This window comes from Nelumbo lutea, chromosome 5, assembly GCF_056320005.1.
Source record: "Nelumbo lutea isolate HS-2025 chromosome 5, American lotus-T2T, whole genome shotgun sequence".
Taxonomy (NCBI): domain Eukaryota; kingdom Viridiplantae; phylum Streptophyta; class Magnoliopsida; order Proteales; family Nelumbonaceae; genus Nelumbo; species Nelumbo lutea.
The window spans coordinates 25,818-44,967 of NC_142688.1; the positions used below are offsets into that span (position 1 = coordinate 25,818).

At 40.8% G+C, this 19,150-nt stretch overlaps 1 protein-coding gene across 7 annotated transcripts in view; it reads right to left on the minus strand.

The window, feature by feature from the left end:
- Positions 1–6,925: 6,925 nt before the first annotated feature.
- Positions 6,926–19,150, minus strand: part of LOC148849660 (peroxisomal nicotinamide adenine dinucleotide carrier-like) — a 51,244-nt gene continuing 39,019 nt past the window's right edge. For 5 of the 7 annotated variants that reach the window (XM_088943797.1, XM_088943794.1, XM_088943796.1 and 2 more), the window contains 5 exons: positions 10,498–10,566; positions 10,313–10,417; positions 9,169–9,237; positions 8,132–8,186; positions 6,926–7,314 (listed from right to left, as the gene is read on the minus strand). In XM_088943797.1, the coding sequence (XP_088799923.1) occupies positions 7,127–7,314; positions 8,132–8,186; positions 9,169–9,237; positions 10,313–10,417; positions 10,498–10,566 (486 nt within the window). In that variant the 3' untranslated portion in view covers positions 6,926–7,126. The remainder of the gene's footprint in view (positions 7,315–8,131; positions 8,187–9,168; positions 9,238–10,312; positions 10,418–10,497; positions 10,567–19,150) is intronic. The other 2 variants (XM_088943798.1, XM_088943800.1) reach the window with 1 other exon arrangement.

Consider the following 19,150-nt stretch of genomic DNA (forward strand, 5'->3'; position numbering starts at 1 on the left):
AGCTCGAAATTCTAAGAGAGGAGAAGAGAGATAGATAGGCACAAGAGAGAAGAAGCTGAGGAGATCCAAGCATTCCAAGAAGAGGAGAAGGTGAATTTGAAGGGAGGAGAAGCTTTTGGAAGATCTAGGTCACACTCTTCCTTGATTTCTACATACTTTGTGTTCGAATTCAGCTAGAGATTATGTAATTTCCCCATCTATCTTTCTTTCTTGCTGTAATGGAAGTTTGGTTGTTGTAAATTCAATTTTGTAATTAGTTTTCTTGAATCATTTGAATAGATCAAATCCAACTTTTATGTTTCTTGATTAGGACACTGATTGTAGAACTGATTGGCTGAACTGCTATCTTACAAATCCATATCTGTAATTTGTAATGTTTGAATTGCTTGAGAGAGAATTCAGACATTCTTCATTCAGTATTGGTCGATCTATTCTAGACTCTTGGAAATTCTAGAGTGCTTGAGAAAGACTCTAGAATTTCAGATCTACTAATCAAGAATTGAATTGAATGCAAGGTTAGATATAACTTGCACAATTCAGTTGGTAGTCATTCAGCTGGATTGATGTTCATTCAGCTGAATTGATGCCCTTGAAATGCTTGATCTTAATGCATGCATGAATGATTAGATTCTTGATATAAATATAAGAATTATCATTCATGCATAGGATGAACATGCGCTTGAAAGAGGTTGTTCATTGCCTTGGGGTTTCACCAAACCAAGGCTGAATCAAATTCTATTCGAATGATCTAGAGAGCTGATTGTTGAATCATTTATGTAGCTTATCCTCTCAACTTGAATGCAAGGTGTTTGAGCCAATTTCTAGTAGGTAGTTTGTTAGCTAGAGTTTCATATTTGAATTAGATTTAGAATTCGGCTAATTAGATAAGAGTAGGTTGATTTAATACTAGTAGTTGCTACACAAGTCCTCATGGGAACGATACTCTATTACTTGAGCGGCTAGTGCACTTGCTAGTGTCACTCAGACGCACCAGCTACATCGGGTACTTATCTCCAACAACGGAAAGTAGTTCGAGGACATCAAGTTCTAGAATTGGTGTGCCAAGATAGGGATACAACAGAACATCACCTCAGTGGCACACCCTCAGGCAAACGGGCAAGTAGAGGTCACAAACAGAGCCATACTCCGTGGATTGAAGGCTCACTTAGCCCGAGCTAAAAGACTGTGGGTAGACGAGTTGCCCAGTGTATTATGGGCCTACCAAACTACCGTTAAGACCGCCACAAGTGATACCCCCTTCAACCTCACCTACGGCATGGAAGCGGTGATCCAACAGAGATCGAGGTGCCTATGCTATGCTTGGAAGCCTACAACAAGGAAACAAACAACAACAAGCTTCGTACCAACCTGGACTTGGTGGAAGAAGTACGGGACCTGGCATACATTCGGACTACAGCATACAAGCAAAGGGTGGCTCAGTACTATAACGCCCGGGTCAGGAAATGACACTTCTGTGTCGATGACCTGGTTCTTAGGGAAGTTATGGTACCTGAGCTCGGCGTCGTTATGCTCGGATCGAACTAAGAAGGTCCATACCGAGTAAGACGGGTACTCGGGGAAGGTAAGTACGAGCTCGAGACCTTGGAAGGAAAACAAGAACCTTGAGCATGGAATATCGGCAACCTGAGACAATATACCTATGATCGCCGAACTGGAGGACTACGAGTCACTCCAAGAAGTCCATGGACTAAAGTGCCGAGCTGATAAGAGACTCCGACACTACGATAAGTCCCAGTCGCCTCCTCGACATGGGCACAAAAGACTCAGTCGCCTCTTCGGCATGGACAAAACCAAGGGTAAGGAGAGTGGACTGTGAGTCGCCCCTAGAGCCTAAGGGCTAAGGTACCGAGCAAACAAAAGACCTCGGCACCACATAAGTCTCAGTCACCTCCTCGGCATTGGCATACAAGTCCCAGTCACCTCCTCGGCATGGGCAGACAAGACCTAATCGCCTCTTCGGCATAGGCAACTCATCTCCTCATGCCTAAGGTATAGATAGCTCAGGTATAAACCCTACGATGTCTAGCCCACTTCGGCATATAATGAAAAAGTTGAACCCCAACAAAGGGACAACTAACATTACCAAGTAGCCCACGCACAGACATGTCGAGTATATGCCCTATAATGTCCAAACACCTCGGCGTACATCATGCGAAGTTACCCCTACTGGTAGTCCAGCTCGGTAGCTCAACGGTTCAGGGTAACCTATACCTATTTGGTTAGATCGCCAGTTAGGGAGTTATTTGCACTTGGAACATTTGACAAAAAGACAAGTGTATTTCATTAATATGAGGAGTTTGCTACAAAAAAAAAAGAAAAAGAGATTTCTATTATAGACCGAGCTCGCAGGCCCGGGGTATACAATATGGAAGTCTATTCGTTTGGGCGCTCTTCGCCCTTGCCCGAGGCTTCGGCAGGAAGGTTCACCCTCTCGTTAGCACCGGTCTCTTCAATGTCGATGAGCAGCTCGCTGTCACTTTCCGCCTTGGAGTTCGGATCTTTGGCAGCTTCAATAGCCATCTCATCTATGACCCTTGAGGTGGTGATGGTGCTTAGATTGAGCTGCGGAAATTCACATCGGGTCAGCCACCTACTAAGCTTAAAGCCCTTATGGTAGCCTTCTGTCCCCGCCTCGATCAGCTCTCTATGGAACTCCTCCGAGGTCTTGTATTCCTCGACAGCTTTGACCTTGGCCTCCTCCACTGCTTGGAGGAGTATTTACGTTCGCTCCTTGACATGGGCCTCGAGGTTCTCCACCTCCCACTTCAGTGCCGCTTTCTCCCTCGCAAGCTCCTCCTTCTCGAACATTAGCAGTGATATCAACTACTTCTGAGCTCGTGCATCATTCTTCAACTGGTTGATTTCGTTACAGGCTAGATTCAGCTCGGTGTGAGTTTCACGAGATGAGGACTCAGCTGCAATAGCTCACTTCAGGTGTAGTTTGGACTGGTATGTCAGAGCGTGCATAGTAAAGTTCACCTGCCAAGAGAAAAATAGCAGTTAGTACAAGAAGAGTTTTCAAGTATAGAATTGAATAAGTAAAGACAACTAACCACCATACAGTGAATAACCGCTCGAGCTCCAAGCTGAGCGACTGACAGCTCGGCCCAGTTGGCGACCTCCTCTGTGTATACCGCGCTCTTGCTCTTGAGGAAGTTGTACTTCGGAGTTAGGATGCATCGAACTGCCCCCTCGCTGCCCTAAGAAGTGATAGCCGTAGGGGCAGGCTCCGAAGATGTTGCCTCCTCAGGCGCATGGGGCGAGGATACCCTTCCTAGTTCCTTCTCGACCAGATCGATCACTGGAGGTTGTGCAGTGGAGGGCGAGGATACCCTTCTTCTTCCCCTTCATCCTTCCAAGGAGCTCGTTCGTAGGAAACTTCATGGTTGTTGTAACAAAAGCAAAATGTCAGAAACAACATCAAAATAAAACAAAGGCAGCACAAAAGTAATGACCTACCAGGACTGGCCTGCACGAGCTTGTCTTCGGTCACATAGTCCGCGAACTTGAGACTGAGCTCTGCCTAGGACTGGAGTGCTTCCCATGTCTTCAAGTCCAGCCTGACACCGAGATCTTGGATGGCCGCCCTCCAGTGGGTCGGGAAAGGCCACCCCTTAGTGTTATGGACTAAAAAGTAGCCCCTTTTCCAGGCCGGGACCCTATTTGGGAGTTCGTGTAAGAGCTTGTAGCCCGGACGTGGGGACAAGTAGTAAGTCCGCCTGTGCTCGGGTAGAACACCGGAGGAATTCTTCTTTATTGAAAGGATTGAAGAAGTGTCAAGGTCAAGGGGCAGGTTATAGTCATGGAAGAGCGAGATGGTTCCTACTATGTTGCAGATGGAGTTCGGGTGCAACTGATCTATGGTGATGTTGAAGAGTTTAATGACTTCGACGATCAGGGGTGAAATGGAAGATGAAGACCAACCATGAGTTGTTCCTCAAAGATCACAATCTCGTCGTGACCGTGCTCCTAGGGAAAGTTAACTATCAGAAGACTATAGACAAGATCACTCGGAAGCCTATACCGAGTTACTAAGGCTTGGAGCCTGTCCACTGCCATCGTCGATGGGCCAAAGTTATCTGGCTGCCGACCTCGGTGCAAGGTGGACGCCAGACCACCGGAGGCCTCTTGTGCCTCCCGAGGTGATTCCACCTCAGGAGGACCGCGAACCGCTTCTTGACCCGAAGTAGCTTCTTCAGTAAGGCAATCTACGACTTGAGTCGAGGCACCTACCTCGGCCCCAGCAGATTCACTGCTCTCATCTAAAAGACTATCTAAAATAAAACTAGACATTGCGAAGAAAAGATAATCAGAAAAGGAGAGTTAGCGAAGACTCACCAAAGAAAGACCGAACCGAAAGAAGACACCGGACTGGAGAAACCGAGCTAAGAAGCTTGAACGCGACCTCAGAACAAAGATTTGTGAATTTGTGGCGAAGAAAATGAGTCTCAAGCCCCCCATTTGTAGCCAATATGTCCAAAAATCAACAGTCGAGATCGAGGCAATCCAACGTCTCCTAGGAAAACTGGTTGCGTGACCCTCGAGGTTGAAATCGGTTTAGCGCATTTTTTTATGTTCACGGAGTTTGTAGATCATGTGACGTTCGCGCATGAACCAGACGCAACTTGGGTTATTCCTAGTTGAGCCGGAAAGCCGAACAGGTTCGAACAGCGACTCGTCCGACAAGCCGCTCGGACCTCGGGCCAAATCCACATGTCTCGTCATGAACTCCCCGCACCGGGTCGAGACCCCTGGCTCGGGGAGTGGGGGCAATTGATGAAGGGTGATTTGGCTCGACCTAGTAAAGAGGGGACACGTGGACACGACCTGATCAATAGATGACAACTCAACTTATCATGACCAGTCCACAACAGGTCGAGCTCAGGTACCCAACTATCCCGGGCTAAGTGACTTCGGGATAAGGCCACCTCAAGATGAGATCGCCTCAGTACCAGATCGCAACAAGGATACCTCGATGCCAAGGCACTTCGGCACTCAACCCAGTTCGGGACTTAAAGACATTAACTCAGGGATACCGACATGCCACTATGTGGTGATCCCGAAAACCCCTCCAACGGATACCGGGCCTCACAGGATCACGATGCGTAACAGCTAGCATTATCTCCCATACCGATTCGGGCGGAAGTGATGAACCTTATCGGTTGGCAGCGTTGTCTTCCAACTAACGCAGAAATGAGTCCTATCGTGACGAAGATCCCGAAACTGATCTACGAAGCCCGCGAGGACTCGACTATATAAAGGCTCCATCCCCGGAGGTTCAAGGTACGCGTGATTTCTATGCTCTCTGGATCTCTACATTCTTAAGCTATTTTAGCTCACAACAAGTATACTAACTTAAGCATCGGAGCGACCTCGCCGGGCTAGCAACCCCGGGTTCTCTGATCCTCTTGCAGATCAACTTTGTCCGTCGTCCGCTGGAAGCCAGATCACCTCCAGCAAGGAGCAACTAGATCGCGCTACATCACATGACATGTTAAGAGAAACATCAATTTGATGTTTTAGCTTAAAATAATAATTTGTAATTATCTCAAAATGTTTTAGATTAATAATAAAAATAAAAGTCTCTAATACAAATGTGTATTGATCAACCCAACAACACAAAACCACTATACCAAACACCCTCATCTTTAGTGTAAAGAAATTTGCAAGGGTTGTTTAGCATTTTCTTCATTTTGGTATTGTCACATGAAGCAATTTCATTCACCTTTCAAACACTTTGACATTCTTCGCTTAGCTAATCTACCATGTAGGAGTGTAAGTGAGCCCAACCTACTTGCAAGTTACTTGAGCTCAACTCAGTAGTTGAACTTGAGTCAAAGTAAATAAGTTCAAGTCAGGTATTTGGTGAAATCAAGTTCGAGCTTTGCAATACTCAACTTAAGTGGCTCACGAGCCTAATTGAGCACATAACAGAACACTATTTTTTAATATAATTATATTTATAATATAAATAAACACTAATTTTTTATATTAATTTATATATAAATAAATTTAGATTTTAAAATTCATTGTTATAATATATTTTTATAATTAATATTTTTAATATGCCTAATATTAACGTATTTATTGTTTGTAATACTATTTATTTATAATCAACTCGAATCAAACCAAGCTCGAAATAGCCCGCGAGTATTGAGTCGAATCAAGCACGAGCCAAAAATATGACATTCGATCGAGCTCGAGTCAAGTTTCGAGCTTTACGTCAGCCCGAACAGCTTGATACTCGACCGGCTGCCATAACATTCATTCTCGCAATTTGCACAGGTCATTTCATTCTCTTCATACGCAATTAGTGGACAAAAGAATAGCCACAAATCACTCATGACAAAGCCTGGATCTGCTGCTCACTTGGCTGTATATATGTAACAAATCACAACTGAACAAGCCAATTCCGTACAGACCCCATGGGTACGAATCACTGGCGTGCTCACTCGTGATTAGTTACATGGATACACTCATACACAGCTAAGCAAGTGACAGATCCCTAACGCTCAACGTGTAGGAGTCACGCGGGAATATATCACTTAAGTATGGACAGATGGGTTAAGGCTAAGTGGGTAGAGGCAGCAGGGTTCACGTGAAGTCCACTGACTTTGTCACGTAGAGTGCACTTAAACGGGTTTAATCCAATGCCTCCATAGTGGGACACCAAGTGACCACCTCAGCTACCAGGTCATCCGCGATCTGCTTTAGTAGCCAGAATGGTGTCGTAGGCTCGTAGCCCTTCTTGCTGGTTTGTCTTCCTCATTTGTGCATAATTCGGTCTACCATTTTTGTCTTTGTTTTCTGTTTTCCTTGTTTTCTTCGTTTTCTGTGAATCAAACGAGTCTACAGTAAAGCGTGATCTTCTCATTCTGTTCTTACTCATTATATACTACACACATGTTCAAAAATAAAAGTATATAAATAAATAAGGCCTATTATTCAAGAAAATGTCTTGCAAATGAAACGAGCAGATCAGATTGAGAACAAAAAAGAGGGCTTTAAGGCCATCTTGAGACAATAAATTCTATTCTCAATGTTTTTTTTTTTATAAATTTCTATTCTCAATGTCATTTAACCATATCTTTTTGATGGATGCCATTTAACCATATCTGGTACTTCTTTTCCGGTTCTTATCAACCAGTACTAGGAAAACCTTTACTAGCTCTTCCTTGACCATGAAAAGGACCGATGCTGCAAAAACACTTTGTAGGATCTTGGTGCTCATGCCTTTATAAAATCCAGGCAATCCTTCATAGCGAATCATCTTAACTACTGCATCCAGAGTGCCTGTATTGCACACCACGCGCATGCGGTTATGAATTTGTATAATAACAGAATACTGCATCTCCCTTTCCAAACAAGCCAATTTGTGATGTTATAAATTAACACAAAAGTCGTTAAAATTTATAAAAAAGTGATCATATCTCTAATATTATATATTAACATTTAAGAAAAAATGTGTAATAAATGATATCATTGTTATTAATGATAGAAATGGCTAAAAATAAAACCAATAGAAAGATAATTAAATAAGTGTTTTTGTAATTTGTTCAAGATAAAAGAGGGAATGAGACGATGGTGAAAGTTTTAAATCATGACAAATATGGTGAGCAATAATAAAACTTGTGTAAGCATCATATGAGAAATAAGGTCATTGTGGAATATCTCTGTGGGTTATTTTATTTTGTCATGCAGTTACATTGGGGATGGTTGGTTTCTTATGTAGCTGTACAGAATCTCATTGTACAGACATGTTTTTTCATACAGATTAATACTCTAAAAAAAACGTTATGTTGGTGGTGTTGTAAAAGCATATCTTAATTCTAGTTACTATTGTTGTGAGAATCCATGTTTTTCTAGTTAAAGAACATGGAGTGTAAATCCACAATTTTTTCTGCCAACTGAATTTATGAGCATTCAAGTCAAGTGGAGGCAACTATGGTTATTCAAGTCAAATGCATTAACCTCATCAGTTCCAATGTTTGTTAAGAGCCTATGAGAGCCCAACAACAATAGTATCATTAGTAACAACCATAATGATTACAGTAATGATTACAATGATGATATAATGGAAAAATCTAACATTATAACAGAAACAACTAACCTGTATATCTTAATGATATATTCCCACCGATCTCCTGCTTAGCTTGAAGCCTTGACTGCATTGAAAATTTTGGGTAAGGATAGTTGAAGCAGGAACCTCAAAAGGCATTAGCATCATGATAATGCACAGTCAAACAATAGTAGAAACCAACAATAACAGTCTTATTAACTAATGCCCATCTAGCATAAGGTCACTAGGAAATTATTTTTGAGAAAGGTAACTCTGTATTCAAACAAATATAAAAACAAGTCAGTTACAAAGGTAAACTATTAGCACTATGCAGAAAATTTCTATGCACCTGACTTTGAAAGAGAATCAACTAAAGAGTTCAGCTCCCCTGGAATCCATCTAAAAGAACAAGAGAGGTCAATTGAGGTCTGCCAGATCTCAGTCAACAGATGATCAAATCCCCAAAGGCCTCAATAAACGTTGGAAACCCAGCCAATCATATCCATAGAATCTCCTTCCACCGGCAGTGGTCTTGCACCAAGAGATTTGGCTATCCTTAGGCCAATGAGAAGGGCTTTTCTTTCAGGCTTTGAGCTTCTGAAGAGTCTCCCATGCCAATCAGACCACTGAATAGTGAATACCCAACCAGCTGATTACCTCTAGCATTATGAAATGTCCCCCAACCCCAGCAGGACCTCCGTAGCCATGAGAACTTCTGCAACTACCACCACATTTCAAATAGCCATCACAGGCGGACTTTGTATCTAGGAAAGTCTGGACTCTATGGATAGGGTATATAAATTGTAAGACCTCAAAGATTGCAAGGCGATTAGGAAATTGTTAGTGTCAGCACTAAGTTGGGCAATTATTCTCTCTCAAAGTCTCGTAGTGTGGCTCATGAGTTTAATCCCATAATGGTTACTACAATTTTGTATATCGCCTTTTGTTCATAAATATAGGTACCACAGAACATCATAATCATAATTACATAAATGGATGAAGTGCAACGAGATACCTCTTCATGGCTTAGGAATACAATCTTACAAAACATAAATGGGTATCAATGGTTTCATTAGGAGATACTTTACCTTGACAACTAACAATGGGTATGTGGAGACAGTTGCTCCCAGTTTTGCAAAGGCTCCCAATAAAAAAACCTGTGCATGCAAGAAAAGATTATATAATGGATAGAGGCAACTTCAGTAATCCCATAGGTTCTCCAACACATTCCACCAATGTTCTACATGCTATCAAAGATCAAGTCTGAAGGAAGAAATGGATCAGAGAAATAATGAACTCAATACCAATCACCTACAGTAAAGGCCAATATTTTAGGTTGTGTTTGGATAAGATTTTTGGAAGTACTTTCATGTTTTGGGCAGCAAAAAACTGCTTCAGAGTTTGGCAACGTATGTTTTCTAAAGTAAAAACACTTCTGCAATAAAAAGCACGAAGTAAGAATAGGATGTAATGTGCTTCAACTGCATGCCTTGGGGCATTTTTGCTTATTCACAAAACATGGAAGGTGTGAACATGTGAAGCCTTCCCACGTGCCATATTTATAAATCCTATAAATACATGTCACTTTTATGCCACGAGGCACTTTTATGTGACATTTTAGAACTTCCACATGGCACTTTTATGCCATGTGGCAAAATAATGCATGGGATTTTATTAATTTGTGCAACATAAGTATGGTCATTTTGAACAACTATTTTATTATCCATACCATGTGGCAAGGCTGATTTAAAGGAATGGGCTCTTTGAAGACATGTGGACTTGCCAATGGCAAGATGAACATGGCACACATTATAGGCTGGCACATGGACTTTTCCATATCAATTGTGGTAAAGCAATACGACACAACCAAACACTTATTTATGCTCTTACATCCAAAAGCTTTAGTTCTATTAAAAAACAAAAAAGCAACAGCTTATCCAAACAAAACCTTGGTTTCTGAAAATAGTCCCTAGAACTAAGTCCACAAGGGGTTTGACCTGATTCTGAGGCTCGATGCATCAAAATCAGATTGAACCAGCAAAGAGGGCAAATGGGTGAAAATCAACACAGCCACTTAAAACCACAAAACGAGATCTAAATTAAGTGGTTCATTCCATTTAATTTAATTTCCTATAGCAACTTTATCACCATAGTATCCAGGACAGTCACCATTTCAACCAAGTTGGATCTAGCTAGACCTGTTTCAGAATTCTTGCAGAAGATGCACTTTACCTCCAAAGCGGTCACATTCTTTGATGACCTTTTAGCAGCACGTTTTGCCTTCAGATATTTTAATGAAGTTTCATAAATCATAAACTGGATCGATGGATTGCAAACCTGTTTACATGGTGACTTTCATGACATTAGTCCATGGAATAACACTCAAATTTACTTTCCACAATAAGAAAGGCACCAACCATGATGAGTGTTGGGACAATGCCCTTCCAAAATCCTAAAATTCCAGCTTCATCGTAAACTTCCCATGCCTATAGAACCAAAAGACAAAAAAAAAGCAATCAAAAAAACAGAAATAAATATAAGAATGCATCATCTCAAGGATCTTCCTTTTTTTTCTTTCGATTGTAGTAGTAGAAAAAAATACATTAAAATCAAGAGTTACACAGGCCAAAGCCCCAAAAAGAAAAGGGAAAATAGCGCAAGTCAGATGTGCCATTTCAAAGAAGATGGGCCCTGCCCCAGCTATGAAATGCATTAATGCAGCCAAGAAAGCAACCCAACCCAACTTCAATATACCAACCATCATCTCAAAAGAAAACTAGCACAAGCAACCAAAAAGAATCAACAACAAAATTAATATATTAATAATAGGCAGAAGATTACAAAGCTGGAGAGAGGTAAACTCTCTTAACTCTACCCCCAAAGAAAACAGAAAATATTACAAAGTAGCCCAGAACATTTGGGCCCTTCCCACTCCCTCTTTAGCAAGTACATCTGCAAAGGAATTTGTACTTCTTTTGACCCATTGTAATCTCACTTCCATTACATGAATCAACCATTTGAACTTACTTCTTTCATTGATAAACTTCCACATGCTATCTTCCTCCTTTTTTAACCAGTCTAACACTACTTTGGAATCCCCTTCAATATGCGACCTGCTTATATTCAGTTCCTTAAGACTTTTTTGCCCCTTCCAACACAGCCAGAATTTCAGCTCGTAGGGAGTCTCCTACAACTATTGGCCCTAAAAACACTGCTATTACAGCATCAACCTCTTTTATAAAAGCTCCTACGATCCCAGAAGGCCCAAGGTTGCCTTCACTACTGCCATCAAAATTAAGCTTTATGAAATCTGCATCTGGTGGAGACCACACCGGGCTGGAAACATGTTTATTTGGAGCAGATGCTGGCACTTCTTTCCAACTATTCAGCAGTACCATAGTAGGAATGCCATCAAATATAGCCATAGGTTTCTCCACTGAATCACCTGTGCAATAATTACCTCAATAACTGCCCCTCTGCTCCTTCCTTTATCCATTTGTGCTTTGACTTTTGTCCCCAACTTACTTCTTTGAATAGAATGTCCTCCAGTTGCTTCCTTAGTGACCACCTTTCTTGCTTATCATTATCCCCAAAGGTTCATTCAAACTCTCTGCTATCCGACAACTCAATTTGATCAATTATCTCTTGCTTCCTCTCTTCTAATCTCAAAAAATGTTGGATATTCCATTCCTTTATCTTAGCCTTCAAATCCCTCAATTTTTGGTGAAAACTCATACCCTCCCAACTAGCACTTGGATTACCCTCTTCCCACCACTCCCTGATTTTTTCTTTAAACTTTGGATGACAAAGCCACATATTCTCAAACCAAAATGGAGCCGGACCCCTTCCCTTTAGATCATCCTTTGATAAGGATGTTGACCAATGATCTGAGGTTACTCTAGGTAAAGCCCTTGATACCATATCTCCCCAATGATTTTCCTAATCCACCGAGAACAGAAATCTACCCAACTTGGAGAAAATAGGGTTTGACTGAAGGTTGGACCACATGAAATTGTTATGTAGGAGGGGCAACTCCTTAAGCTCAAGTGAATTGATAACCTCATTGAATATCCTCACACTAGTGGTAGCCCTTTGTCTTGCTTTGTTGGTTTCCCCTACAAATCCTATAACAATAAAATCCCCTCCTATGCACCAAGGTTCGACCCGCAACCCCATATGTCTCCCAATTCTTCCCATAGCTCATTCCTCTCCTGATATCCATTTGACCCATAAATGTTCATTAAAACCCATTCAAAACCATCTACCAACTAACAATATTTAATTGAGATTGTAAAATTTCTAACCAATTCTTCCAATCATTGCACCACATCATTCTTCCAAAGAGCACTAATCCCCTCAAAGCTCCTCATCATGGGGACATAGCCGAACTATTCCTCTGGCCCTCTAGGTACTCCTAGCCCATCTATCATCAAAGGTTGATAGTTTAGATTCTTGAATAAGTACTATGTTGTAATATGTTATGTTACTAGCACAGGGGTATTTCTAGCATTTCCCCTTTCTATTTGTTATAAGTTGTCGCCCTAAGCATAAATAGAAAACTTAGGTGCCGCCAGCTACAACTTTTGGAATAGAACACTTTCTCTTCTTCTTTCTCCTTATCCTCTCCTTTCTTCTCTCTTCCTTTATTTTTCCCTTGCTGGACTACATGGTATTAGAGCACTGATTTGGGCTTAACGTTCTCAGATCGTGTTCTTCATCTGAAACAAACTTTTTCGATTGGAAGAAGAGGCAAAAACTCCATCTGACTGAAGTAGACTTTCGGTCTACCCTTTTTTCTCTCTTGGTCGTTGTACGAAGAACAGATTTTGTGGTATTGTGGTGACAGTTGAATGCAGTGAGCAGCATTCTCTAGGGTTTGCACCTATCTTTTATGGACTGTGGGTTGTGGAATCATTAGTGTACTCCAGGTATATACTGTTACATTCATATCTAAGTGTGTGTGAATGTCACAATTTGGAGTTGTAGGGGCTGGTCGTCTCCTTGTTATAAGCTGATGTCTATTAGACTAGGGTTTGCAGACAGACCTACAGTTAATGTTTTAAAACATGGAGGTGTGATGCGAGGCACTCCACTATCTAGAGGCGTAGTTCAGAATGCAAGAGGCGTAAGCATCCTGAACACAAGGAGGTGTAAGCCTCCTTAAGAGGAGGGGGTTAGGAGGAGGAAGGGGGGATCTCATTTTTTTCTTTATTTTTAATAAAAATCTTTTATATTAAGAAGAATAAAGATGCATTTCTTACCAAAGAGAAATGCTATTTTTTCAATTAATATACATGCTTAATGGTATATAAAACTAGGGAATTAGTTTTTTTATATTATAAAATTTTCATCATCTAGGCAACTAGGCACCCCAGTGTCACCCAGAATTGCCTAGATGCCTTGAAAACTATGGTTAAATCATTATCTGCACTAGTTTTTCAGTCCTTGGTGAAATCAGCAAAGAAACATTGGGTCTAATGACTACTAAAGATTCAGCAACCTCTGGTATTACTTCCTCTCAAGGAACCTTAATGGAAGGATGGACAGCATGAATTTTTCTATGACTATAACCCCCTTTGGTGGAGTAAATTATCTGGAATGGTCCAAAGGAATTAAACTATATGTCATGGCTAGGGGGGAAACTGGTTACATAAATGGGAAGGTTAAAGAACCAAAATCTGGTATAGCTGAACATGATAGATGGGATCAATAAAACAGCATGGTTATGTCATGGCTTCTGGGTTCCATGCTGCCCCATGTAAAGAAAAACTTCATATGGGCTGATATAGCTTGTGCAATTTGGAAACAAGCCAAGGCAACCTACTCAGAACAGAGACATTATACTAAGATTTACCAGTTCCAAGTGGAACCATCTACTTGTAAGAAAGGAAACCATAACCTATTTGCATACTATTCAGCCCTTACCTCTGTATAGAAGGAGCTGGACCATTATCAGACCATTGAATGGAAGAATGATGAGGATGCTAGGGCCTACAAAAAAAATTGTCTCCCGACAACAAGTGTTTGCTTTCTTGTTGGAGCTGAATCTAGTTTATGAACCACTTCGGGTGCAGATATTAGGAAGTAGTGAACTTCCCTCAGTATAGGAGGTTCATGCCTCAGTTCAATCTGAAGAGAGTAGAAGAAAATCTAATGAATGCTTCTAAGGGGGAGCAACTAGTTGCCCTAGCTGCAAGAAAGGGCAACACTAGAATGAAAAAGGGTGGATCAAGGAAAAATGATGACAAGGACAAATTATGGTGTATTCATTGCCAAAAGTCTAGACACACCCAAGAGACTTGTTGGGAATCAGTTGAGAAGCCCAAGTGGGCAACCAAAAATCAAGATACACCAAAGAAGCCTACTCAAAAGAATTTATCTCCACAAAATCTGGCTACACATTATTATCAATCAAATAACTTGACTACTGGTACTTCCCAAGAGCATTCTATTGGTTCTTACCCTAAAGATGACATCATTAACTCCTTCAAAGATCACTTGGAACTATATGGTAGGACCCGTGGACAGATGGATAGGTCGACTCCTACCCCATCTACCTCATTTGCTTCTACATTAGGTAAAAGTGCTTCTGCGTTTCATGTGTCTACCTCTATTCTAGATTCTCCTTGGATCATTGACTCGGGCATCAAATCATATGACCGGTAAGTCAGATATGTTTCAGACCTACACCCTTCTCTCTAGTAGGGAGTCCTCCACTATTGCTGATCAAGGATATGTATCCCTTTCGGATAGACTTGTTTTACCCCATGCCCTTCATGTTCCCAAACTTCCTATTAACTTGTCCATTAGTAGTATTACTCAATCCCTAAACTGTCATGCAACCTTTTTTCCTCATTCATGTGTTTTTTTCAAGATTTGGCCTCAGGGAGGACGATTGGTAAAGGAGATATGGTTGATCGCCTCTACATCTTGGAGAATAAAGTTGGTCTTACAACATCAGCTCTTGTAAGTCTTATGAGTCAGTCAGTGAATCAGGCTACTAAAAGTCAAGTGTGATTATGGCATAATCGCCTTGGTCATTTGTCCTTCAAGTCTTTGAAAGTTATGTTTCCTAAACTATCTAAGTTTGCGTCTATCATTGAATTGCAACATGTCAATTAAGCAAGCAGTGTAGATCAAATTTCCCTTCAAGTAATAAAAGATTTGTTTCGCCTTTCCATGTTGTGTTTTCTGATGTTGGGGCCCAGTAGTGATGGAGGTTTTTCAACCAAACTACTTGGAATCGGTTGAGAATCTCAGCCCCCCAAGTGGACTAGTTTAAAGCTGTTTGGAACAAAAATATGCCAACCAAAGTCTCTTTCTTTGTCTGGAAATTGATGAAAGCCAAAATTGGAGTTGACAGTGAGATACAACAACTGAGTATTCAGATGGCCTCAAAATGTTTTTGTTGTAAGGACCCTCTGATAGAAACCATGGATCATTTATTTATTCAAAGTTGCATGGCAAGGAAAATTTGGGGTTATTTTAGTTCTATGTTGGGAGTCACTTTTCTCCCTAATGAACCTGTCAGGGTTGTGCTCCATAGGTGGCTAACAATGCATGGTAATGGGCATAATCAATGGACGTTTTGTGTACAAGCCTTGGCCAGTTTTATATCATGGGAAAGATGTAAGAGAAAAATGGAGGGATCATATTTATGCACTCAATAGATCATTTTCAAAATCAAAAAATGGCTGCAGGAAATCAGCCCTTTCATTAAAGTTATCTCCAATTCTGCTCCATTGCAAATTAATGCTCTTACCCATTTGAATATTCAGGTTCGGCGTCCAACAAGAAAACCTCCCCAAGTAGTACATGTGCGACCAATTCCACCTAGTTTCTTTAAACAAAATGCAGATGGATCGGCCAAAGAAAATCTAGGTCCAAGTGGAGGGGTGGAGTGATAAGAGATGGCAGAAACAACTTTGTTTCTGCATTTTACAAATTTTATGGTTCCACTTCCGATCTCTTGGCTGAGGCAAACACTCTTCTAGATGGACTTGAGCTTGTGTGATCCTTGGGAATATCAAAGATCATAGTAGAAATAGATTCCCAAGTTCTGGCCGAGATTACTCATGGACGCTATGCTCTTCCTTGGAGACTTTGGTATTGGTGAGAATATTTGGATTCTTTTCAAGGGAGTATGGATATAGAAGTTGTACACATTTTCCAGGAGGCTAATCAGGTTGCTTATTGGCTTTCTAAAAAAAAAAAGCCAATGATTCTCATTCACAAGGTTTTTTCAACAATGTACAAGATCTTCCCCCAAAGGTTTTGCATCTTCTCAAATTTGATGGTTTGGGTATCCCTTTTTTGTATGTTTGAAGATCTTTTCGAGATCTACTATTTTTTGTCTATTTGTAATTGCATAGTAGATGTAGATCTTGGTGTACCTAGCTTCTTTCGAGGAGTAAGGCTTTTACACCCCCCCCCCCTCTCCTAGATTTTTTATTTACACAATTTAATAAAAATTTACGGTGGTCACCCCTCCACCAGGAGTACAATTTGGGGTTAAAAAAAATAACATACCCACTAATGGAAGATACAAGTACTTTATTAGCTTCATTGATGATTATTCCAAATGCACTTGGATATATCCTATGCATTCTAGAGAAGAGGTGCCCAGAATTGTGAAAGATTTTCACCGCATGGTTTAAACTCAATTCCATGTTGAAGTACAAATTTTCCAATCGAACAATGCAAAAGAATACTGTCATCATGACTTAGCTGAATTTTTACACCTCATGGATTTCCTCATCGAAGCTCTTGTTCCAAAACACCACAACAGAATGGTGTTGCAAAAAGGAAGAACCGACATCTTCTTGAAGTTGTCCATAGTATGATGTTACACATGAATTTTCCCAAGCAATTCTGGGTTGATGTTGTGATTATCGTAGCTTATGTTATCAATTGCATGCCATCACATCTCTTACAATACAAGGCCCCACATCAGCTCCTATTTCCTCAATCTCCTTTGTTTTCTATTCCTTACGTGTGTTTGGTCGTAAATGCTTTGTTCATGATTTGTCTCCAAACTGAGGTAGGTTGGACCCCAAGTCTATCCCATGTATTTTTTTTTTTTGGTTACTCACCCTCCCTAAAGGGCTACAAATGCTTTAATCCTATCACACATAAGTACTTTGTATCGATGGGTGTGTCCTTTTTGAGTCTAAACCTTTCTTCAAAGCCTCTCCTCAAGGGGAGAATAGTGTGGAGGAGGAGAGGCAAGTTTCTCAAGTTCCTCTCCCTTTTATCCCCAACTCGTCTTCATTTCATGTTTTCCTGAGGCATCGTAAGGGACAACTAAGTTTAAAGGGTGGGGAGTAGTCAGAAACTGTGCATCCAGCATCATCTGTCTTCCTTAGAGGCGGATCCAGGTATCCTTGTTCCCCTTGATGTTACTGAGCCAATTGCTATTGATGATTCTATTGATGATCTTCATGTCCCAATTGCTCATAGAAAGGTGTTAGATCGTGTACTACTAAGCACCGTATTGCCCATTCCTTGCCCTATGAAAGCATCACACCTTCATTTCGTGCTTTTCTAACTGCCATTGATTCTGCCTCCATTCCCAAAAGTGTTGCAGAAGCTTTATCTATACCTGAATGGACAAATGCAATGAAGAGATTTGTGCTCTACACAAAAAAACAACACCTGGGAGTTGGTGGGTCTTCCTGAAGGCAAAAAGCGAGTGGAGTGTAAGTGGGTATTCACAATGAAGCACAAGGCAAATGGAACAGTTGAAAGGTATAAGGCCAAGTTTGTTACAAAAGGGTCCACACAAGTGTATGGAGTTGACCATGCAGAAACATTTGCTCCAGTTGCTAAAACAAACACAATTCGGATCAAGTTATCCTTCATTGTTAACTTTGACTAGGAGCTTCACCAACTTGATATTAAAAATTCTTTCTTGAATGGGGATCTAAAAGAAGTATATAAAATTCAGCCTCCTGGGTTTGTAGCACAAGGGTGTGAAGGGAAAGTTTGCAAACTAAAAAAAATTCCTAAATGGTTTGAAGCAATCTCCTAGGAACTTGTTTAATAGATGTCACTTGGCTCTTCAACAAATTGGGTTCAAGCAATGCCAGTCTGACCATACTCTATTTGTCAAAAGGAACAAAAAAATTGTTGTGGTCCTGATTGTGTATGTAGATGACATAGTAATTACAGGGAACTGGGACTCTAAGATTCAGAAGGTAAAAGAATCCCTTGTTGTGCATTTTAAAGTTAAGGATCTGGAACAGCTATTTTATTTCCTCGGAATTGAGGTTGCCCTCTCTCAAAAGGGCATCTTCATTTCTCAAAGGAAATTTATCCTAGATCTCTTACAAGATACAGGAAAGTTGGAAGCAAAGCCTACAGATTCTCCTATTGATGAAAACCATAAACTTGGAGATTGTACTAGAGAGAACATGTGGCAAATGTCAAGAAGTTTCAAAGGTTGGCAAGAAGACTTCTCTACTTATCAATGACTCAACCAAATATGGCATATGTTGTTGGTGTCCTCAGTCAGCATGCTCCAAGAACCTGCTGTTTGGAGGCAACTGAGAGGATTCTCAAATATCCGAAGAAGTATTCAGGGATTGCCATATTATTCAAGAAATATGGTCATATGAAGTGGAAGTTTACATAGATGCAAAATGGGCCAGCACAGTTGATGATAGGAAATCAAATAGTGAGATACTGCACCTTTATTGGTGGAAATTTACTTACTTGGAGCATAAAGCAAAGTGCAGTGGCCAGATCTACTGTTCAAGCCAAGTATAGGGCCATGGCTCATGGAGTAGCTGAAGTGCTCTAGGTAAAAAATTTAATTGGTGAGTTAGGCTTCTCTGTTGATGGAACAATGTCCCTTTACTGTGACAACAAGGCAGCCATTAATATTGCGGCGAACCCAATTCTTCATGACAAGACCAAGCATATTGAAGTTGACAAGAATTTCATAAGAGAAAAACTTGAAAAGGGAGAAGTTTGTACTCCTTACATCAGTTCCAAGGAACAACTGGCAGATGTCCTTACAAAGGGTCTTCACTATTTGTGGCATAATGAGTTGTGTGACAAGTTGGGCAT